The 20,926-nt window shown below is 40.1% G+C and overlaps 1 protein-coding gene across 1 annotated transcript; it reads right to left on the bottom strand.

Moving 5' to 3' along the window:
- Positions 1–351: 351 nt before the first annotated feature.
- Positions 352–18,914, bottom strand: PLA2G15 (phospholipase A2 group XV). Its single transcript, XM_066557465.1, has 6 exons — positions 18,719–18,914; positions 11,029–11,185; positions 9,523–9,641; positions 7,947–8,045; positions 7,306–7,530; positions 352–4,544 (listed from the first exon to the last, which is right to left on the bottom strand). Exons 1-6 carry the CDS (start codon positions 18,858–18,860, stop codon positions 4,033–4,035), a joined length of 1,254 nt encoding a protein of 417 aa, XP_066413562.1. The 5' UTR covers positions 18,861–18,914; the 3' UTR covers positions 352–4,032.
- Positions 18,915–20,926: the final 2,012 nt, after the last annotated feature.

The raw sequence follows: 20,926 nt of genomic DNA, 5'->3' as shown, positions 1-20,926 counted from the left end.
TTTGAAAACCAACACCATAAAGGAACTGCAGGCATTTAAAACACTTCACGACTGAGAAACTAATTTCAAAATAATTACCTGAGCAGAATTATAAGGCAACCTGAGAACTTTTTTTAACACAAGACAAGCAAGATGCAAGAAAAAGAAATTGAGTAGTCTCAATCCCACATCTTCATAAATTCAAGAACAATTAACAGTGAACTCCAAATGTACCAAAGACAGTAGGTGCATTTGGGAGATTAAGGAAGAATTACTGTGAGAGCCACCAATCATCTTTAGGGAAGAAAAACAACACCGAGTTTTCATTTCCTTTAAGAACTGAGACAGCACATTATTCACAACAGGAGACAATCAGTATTAGATCAACTTTATTATATTATCAAATTTGACAATAAAATATTCAAAATCTATTGAACACATTCATACACAAGAACATATAAAATGCCAGGCCTCATGTTCTGTACAAAATACTGGTTAGTGTAGAGCAGCAAAGTCACTGCCAAACATTCCCTGAATTTAAGAGGGCCTTGAACACACTGTGCTCCAAGAATTACCTTAATACCAAACATTCCTTCCTTTGGTCTGCAAGTCCTTTGCAATTATTGCTAGTTATTGAAGCTTTCTGCTTTTATACAAATCACATAGTGACTCTGAACCTCTTCAGAAGTACTACAATGACAGCTGAAAGCTTCTTCAGCATTGTATATACAAGTTGCCAAAAATAAGAAACACATTTGGTCCTCGAGACTAGTTTTGGTTTCTGAAAATATCCTGGAAGAATAAAACTAAGTAAAAATTATGGAAAGAGACACATAATTAATGCTTTAGGTATAACAAAGATACATTAGTGAATTCAGACACTTCAGCTGTGCAGTGTGGCAAAGCACCTGAGTTAATCCTCTTATCAAAGTGCTACATTCTCACTAAAGATATTTTTCAGACCTCCCCCTCCACAGGAATGGAGACAGCTCAGAGCCCGTGGCTGCAGCAGGTCTGACAGCAGTGCTCAGTGCTGCCCTTGCAGAGGATCTGCTCAGAGAGCAGCCACTCCTCACACACAGTGCAGGGCTTCCACTTCAGCAACTGGAATAATGCATTCACTTCTCAATGAGAACTGCATCCTAACATACAAGAAACTGCAAATGAAAGGGCTGATGATCATTTGGTAGGGGGAAAAATGACCCCACACTTTCCAGACATAAAACTCCAGCCTGCAGATGCACCACAAGTAATCAAAGAACACCAGAGGTGCTGTGCTTGCTCTCACACAGCACTTAGGTACACACATTTCTTTACAACAGTACAACAAGGCTTTATAGTGACAAACAACAGAACAAACAAATAAAAGCCTTGAAAAACCTTCAGCTTCATTTTACCACATTAACTATCACAAGGCTTGTCTAGCAACAGAAAACTGGTATAGAAATCTTCTGTTTAAAAGACACAGCCAACTAATCTCAGAAACAGTACTGGTTGCCAAAATTAGAAAATAATAAAAAAGTTGTGCTTTTTTTCTTCTTTTGGGTCACAAAAAGTGTATTTAAAAAGTACTAAAGAAAAGAGCCCAAACATTTTTTGAATAATGTATTTTGGAACTTCAAATCACAAAAAACCCTGCAGCTAAATTCTTGCTAGGAGACTGAAAATGCTATTGATTAATGGGTAAGGATCCAAATGAATCTTACAAACGTTCTCCAGATCAGGTTAAGTATTGTTTACCTACATTGTTTTCTCATTTTTCAGCCCTTGATGTCTATGTTGGTATCCTGCAATACAGCCTCCAGCTCCACTCAATCCAGTGCTTATTAACAAGCATTCTCCTTCAGCAAGAAATACAGATTGTGATTATATGTTTTCTGTAATTTATTCAGATAGCCATTTATTCAAAAATTGAGTCAGACCAAGGAAGAGCTTTATCATCTTCAAACAGTCTTGGAACACAAGCCTGAAGCTTATCCAGCTAACAAGCCCTGCATAAAATAGATCACTTGGCTAAAGGGCAATTTTCTGTGGGGACTTTTTGAAGGAGGGGTTGAGTTGGCTTTTTTCCCCCTCCTTGTTGTAGGGCTTCTTCTTTTGTGGGGATTGATTGTTTAGGTTGACTGGTTGTGGGGTTTTTTTGTTTTTGTTTTTTTTTTAAATCTCAGCAGTTACACATTGCAAAGGCTGTGGACAAGTCAGTACTTACCCTGGAAAAGTCTAGGCAATATTGCTGCTGGACTACAGGGTCCTGGACAAGTGAGGACAAGATTAATGATCCATTTTAAAAATCAGGAAAATGTCTACACTCCCTCAACATAAGCACTAGGAAAAAATGCAGAGGGGGAAACAAAGCTACATAAGGAAGTTAAAACCTAGTAAGATAATTAGCTTGGTGATGACTCTAGTTCTAATTGTTTTGAATTAATAAAAGATTTCTGAATTAAAACTAAAGTCTTACAACTACCTTCTGGTTCCATTCTACAGTAGCAGGAGTTCAAGCCCATCAGTTCAACAGATCTTATTGAAATGTCCAGTGGCAGAAAACATTTTAGGCATGCTACCAAAATAGTTAAAACTTTAGCCTTTTGACAATTCAATTTCTTAAGTAATCAATCCTTAATAGTTTGAGTTTCTGCAACTCTTAAAATATTTTTCTTGGAGAATCTAGCATTTTGAAAGCATTCAAAGCTGTGTTTTTAGAAAACTAAGTGCTGTCTAACTGGGTGACTGGTTTTAAAGCAAGCAAGCGAGAATTTTTGAGTACAACTATTTCTCCAACAGGATTTCTGTAATCAAGGTGGTAGATATGATGGCCTTTAGACCTGCACTTCTGTGGAGGTCAGAGTTGAAATTACTATTTTAACATTGAGTAGAACAACACTGTAGGAAATTACAGAACTGTATGTTCAGCAATTTATAGAAACATTTAAGGAACCACATGTCCCAACTTCTTCAAACAGCAAAAATGAAACTTGTAATCTATGGGAAATTACTTTTAGTCCTAAAACAAATTCCTTTTCAGTGGAATGCAATGTTGATCCAGTCACCGTTTAGTCAGACAACTGGACCAAAAGTATTTGACTGAGAACAAGTTTTATACTCCATACTGGTTTTCATTCCCCACTCTATTTCAGAAGTTCACTTTTCTTTAAATACTGCCCACCATCCATTATCATTTCCACCACAGGGGGTTGTTTTCCACCCAGAAATGCAATTCTATACCTTACAGAGTGCCAGTATTCAATTAGCTTTGATTGATGTGCTACTGCACACTGCTACAGTTATTACAAGCACCAAGCACAGTTTAGCTTCATTCCCTCACTGAGAAATAAAGCACAGGCTGAGAACTCCTCAGACTCCAGACTGTATGTGATCAGGGATTCTAGAGGTTGATGAGCAAACCATTTCCTCTTTCTAAAATAACCCAGTAGGGCATCTAATAAAGAAGCTTCAAGTAATTCACACATCTTTTTCCCCCCACAGGCTGTAATAAATAAAAGTCTGGATTGCAACAGTGATAGCACAGTTCCAGGCAGACCTCTTCCCTATTTTCCCAAGTAGATATGCACATTCACAAACTAATCCACTGGGAACTGTGGATCAGAATATGCAAGACCCTTTAAAATGCTTACTGTGTTTGCCACATTGTTAATACCATTCCCTTGGGCATCCAAAATTGCCATCCTTCCAAACCTTCCACTCCAAACCTGCAAAGACCACACAAAGGAACTCTGGGATCTATGAGTTCATGTGGTATGTGCAAGGGGATGCACAGTCTCCAAATGAAAGTCCGTATGACCATTGGACACAACACCAGAGGCAACAAAATGCATATTTGACAAAATTTTCAGAATGTGAAAATACCATGAAATATCATGAACACAAATCAGAGACAAACAATCATTTAGAATACCAAGCAACTTGAAAACAACCTTTTAAAAAAGCAAAATAAATAATTCAAATATCTAAATATCAAGGGATTAAAAGGCATTTCCCCATATTTAAGGGAAGGCATCACAGGTGAGGAAAATAACTATCAGCACAAGGTTATCACGAACCAATGAGCAGCTTTTTCACATAGGAGATAGTAGTTTCATTGGACAGCATTTGAATGTGCTCGTTTCCTGCAAGCTCAAACATCACCACTTCCTGTTCCTGCCTGTGCACCCACTTTCTACATTGCAAGGCACTCTGTAAGTTCACTGTACCATCCCCATCACTGTAGAAGATCTTGGGCTCTCTGTCAGGGAAGCTCTCGTAGTGGAAGGAGTCGGGGGTTTCCACGCCCGTGCCATAGAGGCAGTGGATGCGCACGCCGGGCGGGGTCATGGCGTACACGAGGGGCTCCGTGTCCTGCCTCATCAGCCAGCCATCCTCGAAGTTAATGTCCCTGTAGAACTTCCAGTAATCCCTCAGTGTGTAGTTGGCTGTGGGGGTGCTCACAAACACCTTGTCTGGAGGCCACGTGTAGTTGTAGGGGAGCATCCAATTTGTGGAAACTGCTGATCTCTGCTGGTCTCTGATCTTGAGGGAACTGATAACAGGGATTCTGTTGTTGTCGCCTTAGGGGAAAAAGTGGAATTTCATTATCCAGAAAGCAAGACATCAATCCTAATCAGCAGCAATTACTAGCACTCATGGTGATAACATGAATAAGTTTGTTCCCCTGGCTTACACTGGCAATTTGAAAAGTTTTTCCTCATTTATGATTGTCTCATAAATTAACTTCTGCAAACTGACTTTTAATAACTTCCAAGATTTAAATATGAGTTGATGAATGACTGAAACAAATGGCTTAAACTAACACATTACTAAAGGATAATTTATATGCACCTTTCTGCATATTTTAACAATTGTTCTTCCATCTTCACAAAATCAAAAGCTGCTTAATAATTACAGAGTGATTACTTAAAAAAAACCTGAGACAAAACACAAATTTATATTCCTTGTTTTTTTCATTATCACAGTGGCTGTCACATTTCAATTCTTTTGTCAGCTGAACTTTGAATTTTATTGTGTCCATTATTAGATCCAGGTGGTTACAGCATGTAGTGGTCCAGGTCAACTATGCCATAAAAATTGAAATGCTGCAACTGAAACCACTCTTCCTGAAAAATATACTTTGGTGCTATTTCAATTCCATGGGGTGGCACTATTGCTTCAGCAAGGAGAAACAAAGCACAGTAATGCCATCTTTAGGAGGACTGTATGTGGACATTGTTAGTCTGAAAGACATAAAGTAAACTCAAATGCACAGCAAGAATCACAAAGGTCCTGAAAAATGGGTTTCATGATACTGTGCGGTGTAACCACCTCACTGTGCACTCTCACTGCTAAGTTACTGAACACTGCTTGGCAGTTTTCAGCAAAGAAAGCCCAAGTTCTGAACTGAACAATGAAAGGAATGTGTACAAGATTTATTTCCAGCAGAATAATCAAACACAGAACCTGACTATCCCAGCCTTCTCTTACAGAACTCTTACAAAGTGCTTCTCAAATCCTTTATTTTCTCATAAGTGAAGAAGTACAGGATGGCCAACACCACATTTAAGTCAGCAGACACATCAAAACCTTAGGTGTAAGGAAGACACTGCTAATATTTCAACTTTTCAACGTGTTAAAAATAGAAACAAACCACTGTGAGCTTTGTGTCTTTGCCCACTATAGTGGGATCAAGCAAAGCTCAAGTACAAGTAGCTGAAAGTATCACAGAAATCTCCAGAAAACAATTCCACCAGTGTACGGTTTACCACTTTGATAACACAGCTGTGGATTTGACATGAAGCTCCTGGCATCACAAATTATAAACAGGAATGGGAGCAGAAAGAATGCATTCATAGAGTGCCTTGTCTTTCCTGCTGAAATGCAGTATTTTCCTTTAAAGCAACAGTTCTTCAGCATACTAATCCTGATAACTTTAGAAACTCTTAAATAGACTAATGCAGTCCAAGGGCTGATGGTGGTGCTTTACCATGGTGGAAATTTGACACAGAAACAGCTTAAACCTGTACATTCTGATATTATGTTTGCCCATGTAACTTTCCCACACAAATCTTAAATTTCTGCTCCAAAACAGAAGTTTAGTACAACAGATACACAGATTAAAACATGACTGACTATATTACAGTAGAAATTTAGCTATTCATTATGCATTAGTAGAATTAGCCCCTTTGCTTGAGATACGTTATAAAGTGTAGACAAGGTATGAAGCAGAAAAGTTTAATCCAACAGAGATATGGGACGATGGAATATAATAGTGTAATTTTATGAGGGTGATATCATTGTTCACTTCTTGCCATTTCTGTAGCAAGCAAGTATGTCAGACAAAGCCTGTGGGAAAAGGGAAATAAATTTTTAGAGTGACATTTCAACAGCTTTAACAATGTGTAAATTGGATGTTTGTATTGAGTCAAGTTTTCTAATTAGTAATGGAGTAGTGCACTACCGTTCAGAATCAAATGCCTTTGCTAGGCAAAGTATTCTTTGCTCTGTCCATGCATGGCTGACTCTTGCTGTGTGTTTTGCATTTTGATGAAGTCCAATTTTTGATGTCGGCTTTGATTAGGAAGAAGACAGTGGATATCCAAAGCTAACAAGTCAGAAACAAGCTACAAAACCAAGCCAGAAACATCAAGAACTAAATGTCAAAGCACATGATATAATTATGGTATCACATGATGGGTAAGTGAACATTTTCCATCAGTCATTTTCAGTTATTTAGTGAAGTATATTGTGCTGCTTTATTCAATTTTTTTGTTTTTTAGTCTCTGGCATATCCAGTGTGCTAAACCCAAGACCTCAAAGATTCATTTTCCTAATGAGTTACAATTAAGAGTTACAATTTTCACCTGACATTTACACTGGACACACCCAGTGTGTCCCCACCATCTCTACAAATTTCCTTTAATGTTAACCTCAAGCAGCTGTGTGATCTTTAGTCAAAGGAAACTGCTGAATGCTCTGGAGTCCTTTGTAGCTTTGCAATACTGAACAGAGAGAAATCAGGCTGGTGGCAGAAGGGACAGAAAGGGAAGGCATCAGGCCAAACAGCAGACAACACAACAATCTGCTGAAAAAAGGTCAGGAGAGGTCAAGAAGGAAGAAAGCTCCTGGTTACAGGATGTGGGAAATCTCAGTCCACCCCCACAAATATGAAAGATAACAGTTGGGTTGCAGGGCTTGAAACACCCAGTTGTTATTGCTTACAAAAAAAGTATTTTTCCCTTCATGGTACCTTCAACTCTTATCCTTCAGTCCTACAGTCACAGCCTCCTTAGCAGTGTGCACTACACATAGCACAGGGCAGAGCCCCAAATTACCTACCTGAGGCCAGCACACGCAGAGTTTTGGCCACTCCCCCCCACGGAGCACCCAATGACACATAATCCTTGATGTACTTGTCCTTCCAATCCTGGGGCTGGCGGTTCAGGAAGTAGAGGGTGTACATGTTCCCCATGCTGTGGGCAATCAGCACAACAGGGCTCCCATACTGCTCATACAGCAACTCGATCATCTTGCGAAGCGCCACAAAATAGTCTTCATTCTCATCTAAAATACACACATTACACAGTGAGAGTTATTAATTGGGAATGCTGAGCTTTAAAAACAAATAAGCTTTTAAATAATGGTGTTGAACTGTCTGCAGAATTAATAATGCAGACCTCAGAAATTCCAATACTGAATGGGAGGGGTGGGGGTTTTGTGTGGATGTACTTTGCTGAAATGGGTTTTTTCTGTTGTTTTGTTCTGGTTTTAAGCAAGTTTTAAGTAGCAAGTTGGTTAAAGAAGAAAAAAAAAAAATGAAACCACAACACCAAGCTTGCATTTGTATCCAGGAGTACCCCAGCCCTGAGAACTAGACAAAATTAAGTTTTTAGATTGTGAAGGATGGGAGAAGTGATTCAATACATTATTTGCTGGGTAGGAGAGTCAAAATTTTATTAAAGTAACAGTATATTATTTACTTGGTGCCTTTCTCCAGTCATAAGGTGCTCCTCTTACGTCTTCATCACGTTTGTAGCCCCAATCTACTAAACTCTGCACCAACATATAAAAGTAACTTCCTGTAAATATCAGATAAGAGAGAAACAGAAGAGTAACAAGGTTAGTGTGAGAAGCAGCTGTCGGCCACTACTGCAAAACAAGATTCCAGAGGCAGTATCTATTACACCCTATGTACACACTAAACCTGCAGTTTGCCTTTAACAATCTAGAAAGCTGCATGCATATTAAACAAAATGAGTTATGCTCACTATCCCCCAAAAATCAAGAGAATATCACCACTAAAACTTCTTACTAGATGGCTGACGTCTCAAACCTTTTGGCAGCCAAATGTAGTATACACAAAGTGGATAAATTTTACTCAGCAGAGGAAAGTTTACCCTTGAACTGCAAGATAATAATTTCTGAGGGGTTTTCAGAGTCATAGCTTTTGTTGATTACAAATTAAAATTAACAACAGGTAGGGAGTAACAGTTGGCCAGGACTTCAACATTTATTCTTGGAAACAAATGCTTATTATATACCCTAGGGCAGAACTCCAGAAACTACCCCAAAACTTTTTTTATCTCTAGGGTAGTGGACTAAGACTTAAGAGTAATTGAACATAAAGCTGTAATAGCAAAAAGGGAAATAGCTGCAGACTGCACATTGAAAGATGTGACTTAATACGAGGTTTGACACGTGGGATTTAAGTATTACCACGACTAAATGCATCAGAACAGTCTACTGAACATCAGAGCCATATTTAAGTTTTGAGCGGAACCTCACTTGTTAGTCTTGAATGTTTATCATACTGTCCCTCAAGTGGAGAATTGAATCATGGTGTAAGAGTGACCTAGTGCAGATCATTAAGCACATCACTGCCCTTAAGGAACAGATCCATGCTATGCAGCACATGAAGCTCAGTCCATTACTGACTATTCAAGTCCACCAGTCTTCAGCCACAGTGAACAACTCACAAAAGTCTATCAAACTCTGTGTTTTCTGAAACATGACTTCTACAAAAGCACCAAACAAAAAACCCTGCAAACACATTAATGCAGAAATCTTTTGCAGCACAAATGCAATTATATAATTATTCTGACATCAGCAAAATACAAGGAGCTACCCATTGTGGTACCATATCTCCCAATCCAATTAACCCATTCCTAAGGCCAAAGAACATCATCTGAGTAAGAACTGAGTAACAAGTTCTTACTCAGAACTTGTGCTTTTATTTCAGTCTTGCTTGTCAAGCTTCTGTCACAGAATTTTCTACTCAAGCCATCTCATTTTCAGAAAGCATCTGTCCTCAATATGGCTACTCAGATTTCATCCACTTAGATTGAGACGAGATTCACAATTAGTATTGTGTCAAATCTTAGTTTCATCTATCAGGCCACGCAACAAACGAAACAATACAATGCAATGAAAACTCTTAAAAGCCAAGTGAGCTCACAGAACTGTAATTTGAAATCACATTTCAGAAGCTTGTTGCATAAAGACAAACTAGAAAAACCCTGCAAGTGACAAAGCACTCCAGACACAGCTTGTACATACCAACACTCCTTTTACTTGGGTCAAGAAATTCCAAAGAAAACGTCTGCCCAAAGCCGGGCACTCTGATATCCACTCCATCTGGTGGTTCTGTGATCTTACTTGTTCGGTTATACACCAGCCTGGGGAGGAGGGGAAGGAAAACAATGAGAAAAACCATGAAACATGTTTTATTGCCACATGACAACCCTCAATTACACTGGGTCTCACATTCTGAGTGCAGTACAAGAACTTTAAGTGCTGTTACTCAGAAGGAGAAAAAAACCCAACTCAAGCAGACACGATCGGAGTACTCTTATGGCTAAGAGATTATACAGTGCAAACAATTACTTGAATTACTTCAATGCTCCATGGTGCAGAATCTAGGACTTTTTGCCTCTGTAAAACTGAGCATATGGATGTGGGACTAAACTTCATCTTTAAAATATCAGCTACTTTATATAGTTCTATATAAAGAAGTTCTATCATTTGACTTTGCATCAAGCTACAAAATTGAAAAACTTATAAAGAGCATAGGAATGTGGCAATAGGACAGAAAATACCTATTAAATCAGACATCAAAAATATTAACCTACCTAAAAATAATTAATTTCTATTTAACTGAAACACCCATACCAGCATAAGGGAGTACTTTATCTCCTGATTAATGACTACTGGCACCTCAGGAAACATATTGAGGTACTGAGTGTTGTGTAAATACTTTTCAAAATAACTCAGGATGTGAAGAATCTGGAGCACTGAATCAGGAGTTTATTTCTTTAATCATCCCTGTTATTACAGTTGGGGGTTGGTTTGTTTTTAGTACCATATCAATACAATTGCATTTCTGAATGCAAGTTTTTGCCCCTAGATGGAGTCTAAGAATCTAAACTGATGCACAAATCTCTTAACAAAAAAAATCTCTCTAATCCATAAGGCACAGGGCAAGACAAAGCAGAATGCTTTACAACAGCTCAGTACATTAATGAAAAAGCAACATGCCAACACAATAGTTTTTATTTGCATCAGCTAATTATTTCTTGTTTTCATACATATATTTATATTATTTTTACAGGAACACTAATAAAACAGATTGAAAACAACATGAAAGTTTTAAATTAGGCAATTTTTTAACACAAAAATATTTCAGGTGGAACTTCTTGTGCATCAGTTTCTGCCCATTTCCTCTTGTCCTATTGCTTGGCAAAAAAAAAAAAAAAAAAGAGCAGAAAACCTCCTCCTTGAGATAAGGGCCATAGAGGCATCTAACAAGTGCTCAAACCTACACTGAGTCACTGGTAGAAGAGAAAGGGGAAGAAATTAAGAGAGCCTCTGCTCTTCATCAGCAATTACAGCCACTTCAGATGAAACAGAGCTACATCCTCAGACCCATCCTGTTAGCCTGCCCAGCAGAATTCCAAATCATTGCTCTCACTGGTCTTGAATCAGAAAAGGAATTTAAAGGCAGCCATTCTGCATATCAGCCTATGGAAAGGATGTAATTGTAAAGAGGAATATTCCTGCTCTTACCTGATATTATCAATCCAGCAGTCAATGATGACAGGCAGAAGCAATTCTAGATTCAGCCAGAGAGTAAAATAACTGTCTGTCTTCTTAGAGCAGAGATAGTGCACCACTGATGGCTTATCTAACTTTGCTTCCAACTGATTACCTAAGTCCCCTGGAACTGAAAGATATAAAGAGGAGAGAGACATATAAAAAGAAGATAGTTAATTAAAGCATATAAGATTTTCTATTGCAGTATACACAGCTAAATATTGTAGCCCTTATGTGCATTATCACTGCACCCAGAGACACCATCAGGTTTTGTAATTGGAGAACAAATACTACATAAGAAGATACTATATATACATTTTCCACTGAAAATATTTCTATACTTTCAAAGCTCATTACCTGAGACACCAACATGTAGAGTGCTTCTGGATGAACAGCTCCTAACTTCAAAGAACAGACTATAAAGGAGCATGTAAGGCCATAGGTATGAAAAAAAAAAAGATTGTCTAGGACATCAAACTGATCTGTGTTTTCAAGTACAGACTGAATCTTTCTGAGAGAACTTTTTTCCAGAGCATCACAACTACACAACTTTGTTCTCTTTAAACAGTTGCCTGCAAACTTTCAATTTGACATTAGAAATGTAAAAAGTAAAAGACTGATTTATATTACTTATCTTCCCTTTTTCACATAAGACCAGACTTTTACAACACAAGATATGGTTGGCTAACAGTGTGAAAATGCATTTTCATCTCTTTTACATTCAGGTTTTGGCAACATCAGTTACATTTTTTTCCTTTGGAAACCTTACATGAGTAAGACTTGGTGGAAAGGGTCTTGGCTATTTGCACCTTCTTAAGGCATATACTAAATGTCAGTATTCCTTTGACTAAGGTTTATTCTTCATTATTTTTTAAACCCTAGATGGAAATAGGAATATTTTCCCAAATTAGAATTAGTCTTAACCAAACACTAACAATTTTCAGCACCAAGTCTTCAGAAAAACTTCTTACATTCTGTTATGTTTAGTCATTTTTTCCTCAAGAAGCAGAGAGAGAAAAACATTTCAGTAACTGAAAAGTTTTTCTGTATTAGAAAAATTTAGAAGTTAGGCACTTTTTAAGGGTTCCCTCCACTCCTTTTAGGTCCTCAAAGCCCCCTTTTTAGGGTGTGCTTGTCAATGTTTAGTTTTGAAGTTTTTTAATGCAGGTCTACCCATACATTTGTTCCCCCTATCCCCCAGTAAACTGTGCAATCAAATCAGTTTGAGTTCTATAATACACTAATACTTAGCAATGGTTTAAGGAAAGAGAAAATATCATTTAGCAGAATGCCTAATTTAACCAGAAAACTAGATGTGCTTTTAGAAAAAAATGTTATTGCAGAACTGAAAAAGGCCAAAACTTCAGATAACCACATTCTTACAACCTCCAACCATAGCAGGTTATGCTCCACCATGAGATGTACCTCAGGATTTCTTTATTAACTACCTCTACTTTCTCATTAGGTTTTTAGGAGCTTTATTTTTGTCACCTTAAGTGAAACGTTAAAAGGCCCAGTAGCTGACCATGGTTTATTTTAGGTCATATTTCAAGGACTCTGATATACTGGAAAGCATAGTAAGGGAGATTTCAGCATTGCATCACACCTTAGAAAGAGTTTACTGAAGTTCAGTCTTGTAACCTCACAAAATCCTACTTAGGAATTGCTTAGAAAACTAAGGCAACAACTTGTTCCAGTCTCGTGCCTCTGGCCTATCAGTGCTTTTAATTGGAAAGGGAACAGAACGTAATTCTATTTATATCAATCTTTCATGACTGGCCAGCTTCAGCAGCAGACCTGCCAAGGACAGAACAGGTTGATTTTGTCTTCAGTTTCAATGCAAAACAAAGAAGGGTGACATTTTGTTCTAGCCTAGAATCTCACTTCCTGTGTAAAAATAAAGTTCTTCCAGCAAAGACACCCTTCAAAGACTTAGACAAACACCTGGGGTATTAGGGTTTGGAGAACTTGCTGAGGTTTCCAAACTGCACTCAATCAATCACAAGCACTCCTGCTCAGAGTAGGGAAAACTCACAGCTGAAGAAGTTTCAGATTATAATCAAGATACATCTATCAACAAAGCACAGAAAGCAGGAAACTGTACAAAATCTCACTTGGACTTAATGGAATGATCTCAGATTAACTGCAACTTTCATTTAGTTAAGATGTTTTATCTTCAAGCTTCTGGAAGATAGAGGCTCTGCTCCTGTGTCCAATTCAGGACACAAGATGAGAAATGTGACATATTGATGTTACTCAAGGGATGATAAGAAACAAGATGAAAAATGGCAATTTTTTCAATTCTAAACAGAAGAGAAAGGACAAGTTCTACCTGTGCAAAGATAAATACTGTAGCTAAAAAATTAATTCTGATGTACAGGTATGATACGTGTTTGTTTGTAAAGCAGGGATTAACAAAAATGTTTTTGTCATGTTTACATTTCCATATTAACAGTGAAGCTGCTAATCACTATCACTCACACCTTAGGGCTCTTTTATTTTCTAAAGTATACTTTGCAAACTGAAGATGCTTCGTGATGAACCTATAGGAAACAAAATACAAATTTTTGATTTTGAGATTATGGAAAAAAACATGCAAGATCTTCAGCCTTCAACCCAACCAGTTTAACAGTGTTAATGATTTACATTTTGGCTGGAGAACTACTTAGTGGATTTTTATAAGTAACAGGTTAAAAAATATCACACTGAAGATGAATTCTGTAGGTTAAGGATGTAGCTTTGTAAATTTCTATGGTGGAATTTGAAAGCAATAGAAAAACACGGTTCCCTTTGCTTTCAGGCCACACAGAGGATGGACCTGCAGGCAGAGTAATCTGTAGTAACATCAGTATGTCATGTTTCTCATCCCGTGTCCTGAATGCAATTTTTCTCCTCTTCTCATCTACCAATATCTGCAGTTTCTAAATCTTTAATATCTCCAGCAAAAAGGGAGTTCTTTAAAGTTCTAAAAGTTCTTTTTAAAGCCTGAACACTGACTCCTAAAATAACTTGTTTGTTAAGTTCTGCAAAATACATCAGCACTAGTTAAGACCGGATGTCCAAGACAAGATCTTCAGCAGTGCCCTGCTTCCCTAATTTGCAGCTGTGTAATTCCTCTGTTGATTTCAGAACTGCAACATTTGGAAAAATTAGATTTCTTAGTCAGCAGAAAAATGTGTTTTCATAAGATTTTGGGTTCTATCAGTTCTAGCACATCCTCCTTTTTCACAAAGATGCTAATCCCAACAAAACTCACTCTAATACATCAATAAACAAAATTCACTTCTAATATTTATAGTATTCTTGGCATATTTTTTTGGTCTCATATGGCCCGACAAAACTAGTAGATCTCCCTCTGGGATGTGTTTTTATATTATTAAACTGTAAAGAAAAGCACATTTAGAAAGATCATTAGAGTTTAAGAGAGGTAACAGACTGTGAATTGCAGTAATTAGCTTTAGGATACATTCCTACTCCTGCCTATCACCATCCTTAAGTCTTAATGACAGATTCACAGTTCCCACCAAGAGACAATAAGCAAATTGCACCCTAAAAGTGACTTGCCTTAAGACTGCTCAGATAAAAATAAAAAAGATCATCCAACAAATGTCCAAATATGAGGATCCTTAGAAAAAAAAAAAAGGGTATCTATTTAATAACAGGATGGGGAGCCAGGATATTTTTTCATGCAGGGGAAAAAGAAAAAAAGAGGGCCAGCAGTTGGTACTTTTTTATTGCTTTTATCTGAAATGCAAATGCCTTTGGGTATTTATCAACTATTGTAACTTTTTAACCAGTAATTATTTCCTCAAATTACTGTTGTCTTTTTGGTTCTATAAATTAGTCTTCCTGCAAAATGAAGCAACTTCCCAGGAAAATTAATTTTAAACTCTGACTACAAGTCTCAGAATGTCTTGAAGCAGCTCATAGACTCCATGGACTGCCACAGAAAAGGCCTTGTTTAAAATTAGGAACAAGAAAGCAAACAACGTCTCACATGATACTTCCAGATACCTTGGATCACATGAGGCATAAACATTTAAATCACTCCTGACATCTAGCCAGCTGACCATCCAAACATACACAGCTCAATTAGCAGTCAGCAGGAATTCACAGGCACAGCTCCTTTGCATGTAAATCAATTATTAACAAACTTCATTTAGGTGTCTTTCTAGAAAACTTTAGCCAAGTACCTAACAAATTGTTTGCAGAAGGTATCAGAACATTGATATAGTTATTGTGTTGAGTCAGCTCTAAAAGGTAAAAGAGTTCAGTGCATCTGACACTGATCTTATAAGGATGGGTTACCAGCTCTAAAAATGCCTAAGACACAAGATAGTATGCAGTGATTATTGATGGACTGTATCAGAGAATGAAGAACAGCCACAAAAACTACTTGAAACTAGCATTAAAGACAACCTGTTGAACATCACCAAACTGATAAGAGAAGTGTAAAAAATTATAGTTCATCTAAATATAAAGCAGATAAGCAGAAGTAATTGCACAGAATACACGTAATATACATTTATAGTAGAACAGAAGCATTCAGTGGGTTATTTTGGTTCTTAAAGATGATTTTTCTGTATGATTACATCATCCTAGCTAAATAGAAAACACTTTTTTTAAAGTGCCTTGAAAAAGGCATAAAAGTACATCAGTATCATAATCAGTCTTCTTTTCCCCCAAAACACTTGGGAAAGGAATCTGAGACAATCACCTTAGGTTTTAATGAGAATTGGGTCTTATATCAGGCCTTCAAGCAGGCTCTGTAAGTAAGGTTTTGACTTTCACCTGCTGCTTCTTCTTCTCTAACGTCACTATTATATAAATATACTTCAATCAATGCTTTTTTATTTAAATCTCAGAGAAAACTGAGCAATTGCACTGCAGAATTTTGCTGTCAGTTACTACCTATGGCACTCGGTCCCTGGTGCTGCTCCCTTGGTATGAATGAACACGAGCTCCAGGCAGAGCAGCTCCTGTTCCTAAGGCACGTCGAGTATGCACAGACCAGCTTAAAAACAACCTAACCCAAGCCATGTGGTGCCACTCTCCGCATTCTTTGTGCCAGCTCGTCCATTAAAGTAATTCAACTACAAAATTAATCACTTCTTCCTCATCAGGTTATTTCCTCATGCTTTAGCAAGACAAAGGACTCCACAAAGTGGTCAACAAATAGGTACAAGGAAAGCTGGGTGAGCACTAATGAGCTGCTAGACTGGCAGAGCTGTTCCACAGAACCACCTTTCACCTGAGCCAGCTGGGGGCTCCCCAAATCTGAGAGCTGCTGCCATCACACCTGTGGCCAAGAGTTACAAGGCTGTCTTCATGCAGCTCAGCTGTTTTCAGATGTGAGATTCCCCGAAGGAGCAGTTTGTCTGTACCTGGGTAGCAGAACAGAAGTTACCCACACGTGAGCAACACTCCGTATTTTGCAAGATTCTGCTCTAGTTCCCCTCTGTTACTTGGGTAAGCATAGATTGCAACTGCAAAGTGGGGTCATTACACAAAAGGTTTGAGAGCAAGCTACACTGGGTCTTGTGACCACCCCCGTCCAAAATATTTCTGAAATGATCACTATGTTGACAACATTCCTTTAAACAGCATTTCTTCTTTCTTTATTCCTTAAATCAGGTGGCCAACTTGTCACTTACAGAGTATGACCAAATTTAAGTCCCCTTTCTACTGAGGCATGTTAACCTCCAAACAGATCAAGAGGGAATGCTTTGATCATGAGAACCTGTTTATTATTAGATAAAAATGTATTTTAAAACTGAACGTACATGAGAAATTAGGAGTCTAGATGCCAGTCTGATAAATCAGGAGGATCAACTGTCTTCCCACCTTGTATGGGCTCCAAATTCATCTCAAGCTTGTATAGGCTTGTATAATGCAGACTTACAGCTCTAAATCTTTTTCATTTGTGTATCCAGGTGATGTGGGTTTTTCTCCCTTCCCCCAAACACCTGTGTTAAGCCAGCACTTCGAATGCTTCCCTAAATGATTCTCATAAGCCCTTCCATCATCCTCATCACAGCAATTCCTAAAAAGCTTATTTTAACATGCCACACGTGCAAGAAGGAGGAAAACTGGTCAACAAAAAATCCAGGAAATTTTAAAATGCAGAGACTGACTAGAACACTGAGAGATACAAGTTCTGCAGCATTTGATGAAAATTCACTGTAACAGCAAGAAAGTCTGTTGTAAAGCACTCCGGATGAGCGTGTGCTCAGCCACACAGTATTTACCAGAATGTCTCTTCAGGAAATGTAGGTCAGCCACAGTTCTTAAAACCATCCTTAGGGAACATATATATACTTACAGAAGATCCATCAGTAGTAAATCCACACTTCTACAGTCAGTAACCCTTTCTGCCAGTTGCTTTTAAATCTTTGATTCCTTTCCAGATAGAGTTCAATAAAATCAGCAACTAAAACATCTCTGTCATCAGGAAGCTTGCACTGGAGCAAGTGCCAAGGCCTATTGCTACATCCAGCACCACAGAGTGGAAAGATGGCATAAAAGATTGTTTCTAGCCTCCTCAGACAGAACTCAAAGAATTCTTCCTGCTTCATTCAACTCCTGCCTCTTAGGACACCCTTCTGTAGTTTCTACTTCCAAACCACAGCCTGTCAGTCAGTTCAGAGACCTTCTAAGAACTGTGGATTTGTACACACTGTACCCTGAGATAACAAGAACATTTTTTAATACGCTCTGGTAGAGTTTGCCCTTCTAAGTCAGAAGTTTGTGACAGTAGTAACAAAGTCACAATCAGAGCCTAAATTATCATGAAATGGAGGCTGAACTGAACAACATGCCACTTTTCCCATCTTCTTAGTTTTTCTTCCCCTGTGACCATCAAGGTTAATCAATAATAAGAACATGCAGGAGGCTGAATATATTCACAGGAATGGCTACTGACATTACTGTCAGTAATGCAGTAACTGCACTTGCTTCTTGTAATTCTTAAGAACTACAATTTCAGTAGACAAGTTATTGAAACATTTAAAATTTATTTACATCTTATTACTAATGGATATAAAAAGAAACTAACAAGTATAACTTTTTAACTCGCATACGAATATTACCTGTATATTCATTACAAACTATTTTGTGTTAACAGGTGAAACGACAGGCCAGTAACAAATACTCGTTTTTCATGTCATATGATGAAATGCCTATTTTTTTTTTATTTTGTAATTCAACTGCTGGAACACCCAATCACTCCTCCTTCCACATCTGATTCCAACATCCTTCACGAAAGGTTCCTAGAGAGGAAAGACTTAAGCAGGGATGCTCTGGTGTTACTTAACGAGCTCGATGTGTATTAAAGCGAGCCTTGTCTGTCCCCCTCCGGCTGCCAGGCCAAGGCAGCCCCAGCCTGGACCTCCCTCCGCCGGGCCGGACCGGGCCGGGCCGAGCTGCCAGCGCCGGGGCAGCTGCGGAGCTGCCGCTCGGTGCGGGCTCTGCACCCCTCGGTACCCGCGGAGCCCGGGCACTGCCAGCGGCGGGCGGGGCGCGCTCCCCGCGGCCGTGCCGAGCCCGCAGCGCCCCGGGCCCCTCGCGCCGCCCCGCCGGGGGTGGGTAACGGGGCCGGCGGGCTCAGCTCAGCTCAGCTCAGCCCGGCCCCGCAGCGCCCGCCCCGCCGCCCCCCGGCTCTTACCCAGCACCACGGGCGGCCCTGCGGGCCGGCGGCGCGGCACGCTCCTGCCACCGGGACACAGCAGCAGCAGGAGGAGGAGGAGGCTGAGGAAGGAGCTCCGTCCGGAGCGCGGGAGGAGCCTGGCGCCAGCCGGCAGGAACATCGCCCCTGCGCATAACCCCAGGGCCGGGAGCCGCCACCTCTGCGCCGGGGCTGCCGCGGCCCGGCCGGAGTGCGGCCCCGCCGCCCGGCACGGCCAGAAAAGGGTCCGCCCGCCCCGCCGGGCCCGCCCCGCCGGGCCCGCCCCCGCCCGCGTCACCGCCGAGCGCGGCGGGCCCGGGCAGCCGCCGCTCGGCCCCGGCTGTGGGCGTTCGGTCCTCCTGTGGAATGCCCTGGCAGTGTGGTGGCCCCGGCTGTGGCAGTTCGTTCCCTGTCAGCGTGGCGGGCCCGGCTGTGGGAGCCCGTTCCCTGTCAGTGTGGCGGCCCCGGCTGTGGCAGTTCGTTCCCTGTCAGTGTGGCGGGCCCGGCTGTGGGAGCTCCATTCCCCCTCAGAAAGCCGTGTCAGTGTGGCGGCCCCGGCCGCAGTCACAGACTGCTGCTCCGGACAGGTAGGGACAGTTGCCCCCCGTTCTGTTGGGGCCGGCAGAAAACTCTGAGGAGGGAGATGTGCTAAGGGAGCAGAGACGTCTCTCATTATTATGTCTACAGTTGTTTGGTCGTGAAAAAGTCTTAACAGCGAAGTAATGGGCGTTTGCTGCAAAACATGTCTAAAAATAAGTAGCGCAAAAGGGGCGTGGTCAGAATAGTTGAAAGCCGAAGTGCTTGGAAGAGCTGGGAATTTTAGTGTTACACGGTCAAAGGACTGGGCATCTGATAGAGGAGCTCACGGGCATATCTGCACTTCAGGCAACACCCAGCTCATCTGGGAGCTAATTGGTACAGAGGATCCCTGGGATCAGGCGTTTGGCAATACTGAGAGGAAAAAAAATCATTAGACCTTTATACATGTAACAAGGACAGGCAGTCCTGTAATTACAGTAATTTGGAACCAGAAGTCTTATAAGCCTTTGTGCTTCAGCAATACCAGTTAGTACGGGCTACGTGCTCTGATTGGTGTGCAGGTCGTTTGATGGGTGTCTGCCTGTGGAGAGGAACAAGGAAGGGTATCCATTGAAGCAGAAATTAAATAGAGAAAAAAATGGAACCAGTGTAATCACAGCTCATGATCAGTAATGATTGTGCTGATGGGCTAGACAAGATTTCCTTCACTCAGTCATATATCTGCTCCTGCTGTGGAAACACACTTTCTGAGCCAGATGTTAGCAATTCATGCTCAGGATAGAGCTATTTCTGACAAGGTTATTTTGCAGCAGGAGCACTGCACTGTCTACGTCACAGCTTCCTACATCCCCCAGTGGATCTACTAATTTTCAGAAATATTTCTACCTTGAATGGTTAATACATGAGCATGAACAGTATCACAAGTGAAGATGTGAGTGAAAGACAAGTAGAATTTCTGGCCTCACTAAATTCAGTAGTCAACAACTTCTGTAATTCCTTGAGAGAGACATGTCAGATATTTGTGTGTGAAGGCAGAATCTGGTAAATCAGATACACAGCCTGCTGAGAAGAGCTTTAAAAAACTGTATTGTCTTGGCATTAACATGGAAACAGAAGGGTACATCTTCCTCCTTAAATAAGAAAATAAAGACCCAAATATTCAAGGAAAGTAAGGCTAAGTCTAAATCTAGACTTGCCTTTTTCTAGGCAGCAGCCACACCTTGTATGTTTACATCCAACAAACCCAAAGACAGGTGCTTAGTCACCGTGCAGGTGTTGACATGAAATTACCTCCTACTAAGGCAAACTACAGGGTGAGCAAGTGTGACTGCCTAAAAGTGATTGCAACAGGGAACCTCATGTACGAATTAAAAGTTACAAAATATAGCAAAAGACCTTATGGGAGGCTAAAACACTATTTAAAAGAATGACTGTGTCTGAATTCGGTTTTCTCTCATACTCAAAAGGCCCAAAATGCACATGTCCCAATAGCCTGGCTGGGATCACTTGTGCTATGACACAAGGTTCAAGGAATGACACCTGTCAAGCCCTCTACATCTTGTGGGTTCCCTTGGGTGGCATCAGAGCATCATCTTGGGGCAGATTTTCTGTGCCTGACTGTGGGCCTCTAAGGGCACAGGCCTTTTGGGCTCCAGGTACACTTTGCAT

This window comes from Molothrus aeneus, chromosome 11, assembly GCF_037042795.1.
Source record: "Molothrus aeneus isolate 106 chromosome 11, BPBGC_Maene_1.0, whole genome shotgun sequence".
Taxonomy (NCBI): Eukaryota; Metazoa; Chordata; class Aves; order Passeriformes; family Icteridae; genus Molothrus; species Molothrus aeneus.
This window is presented reverse-complemented; position numbering and strand designations above follow the sequence as displayed.

What these genes read in the sequence shown, in the direction of transcription:
- PLA2G15 (XM_066557465.1), bottom strand. Translation starts at nt 18,860, where the DNA reads ATGTTCCTGCCGGCTGGCGCCAGGCTCCTCCCGCGCTCCGGACGGAGC. An exon ending in TGACTGGAGAAAGGCACCAA is followed by an intron (nt 7,531 to 7,946) that starts GTAAATAATATA and finishes TGTGTATTTTAG; the next exon opens with ATGAGAATGAAGACTATTTT. An exon ending in TCTGCGTGTGCTGGCCTCAG is followed by an intron (nt 4,545 to 7,305) that starts GTAGGTAATTTG and finishes TTTTCCCCTAAG; the next exon opens with GCGACAACAACAGAATCCCT.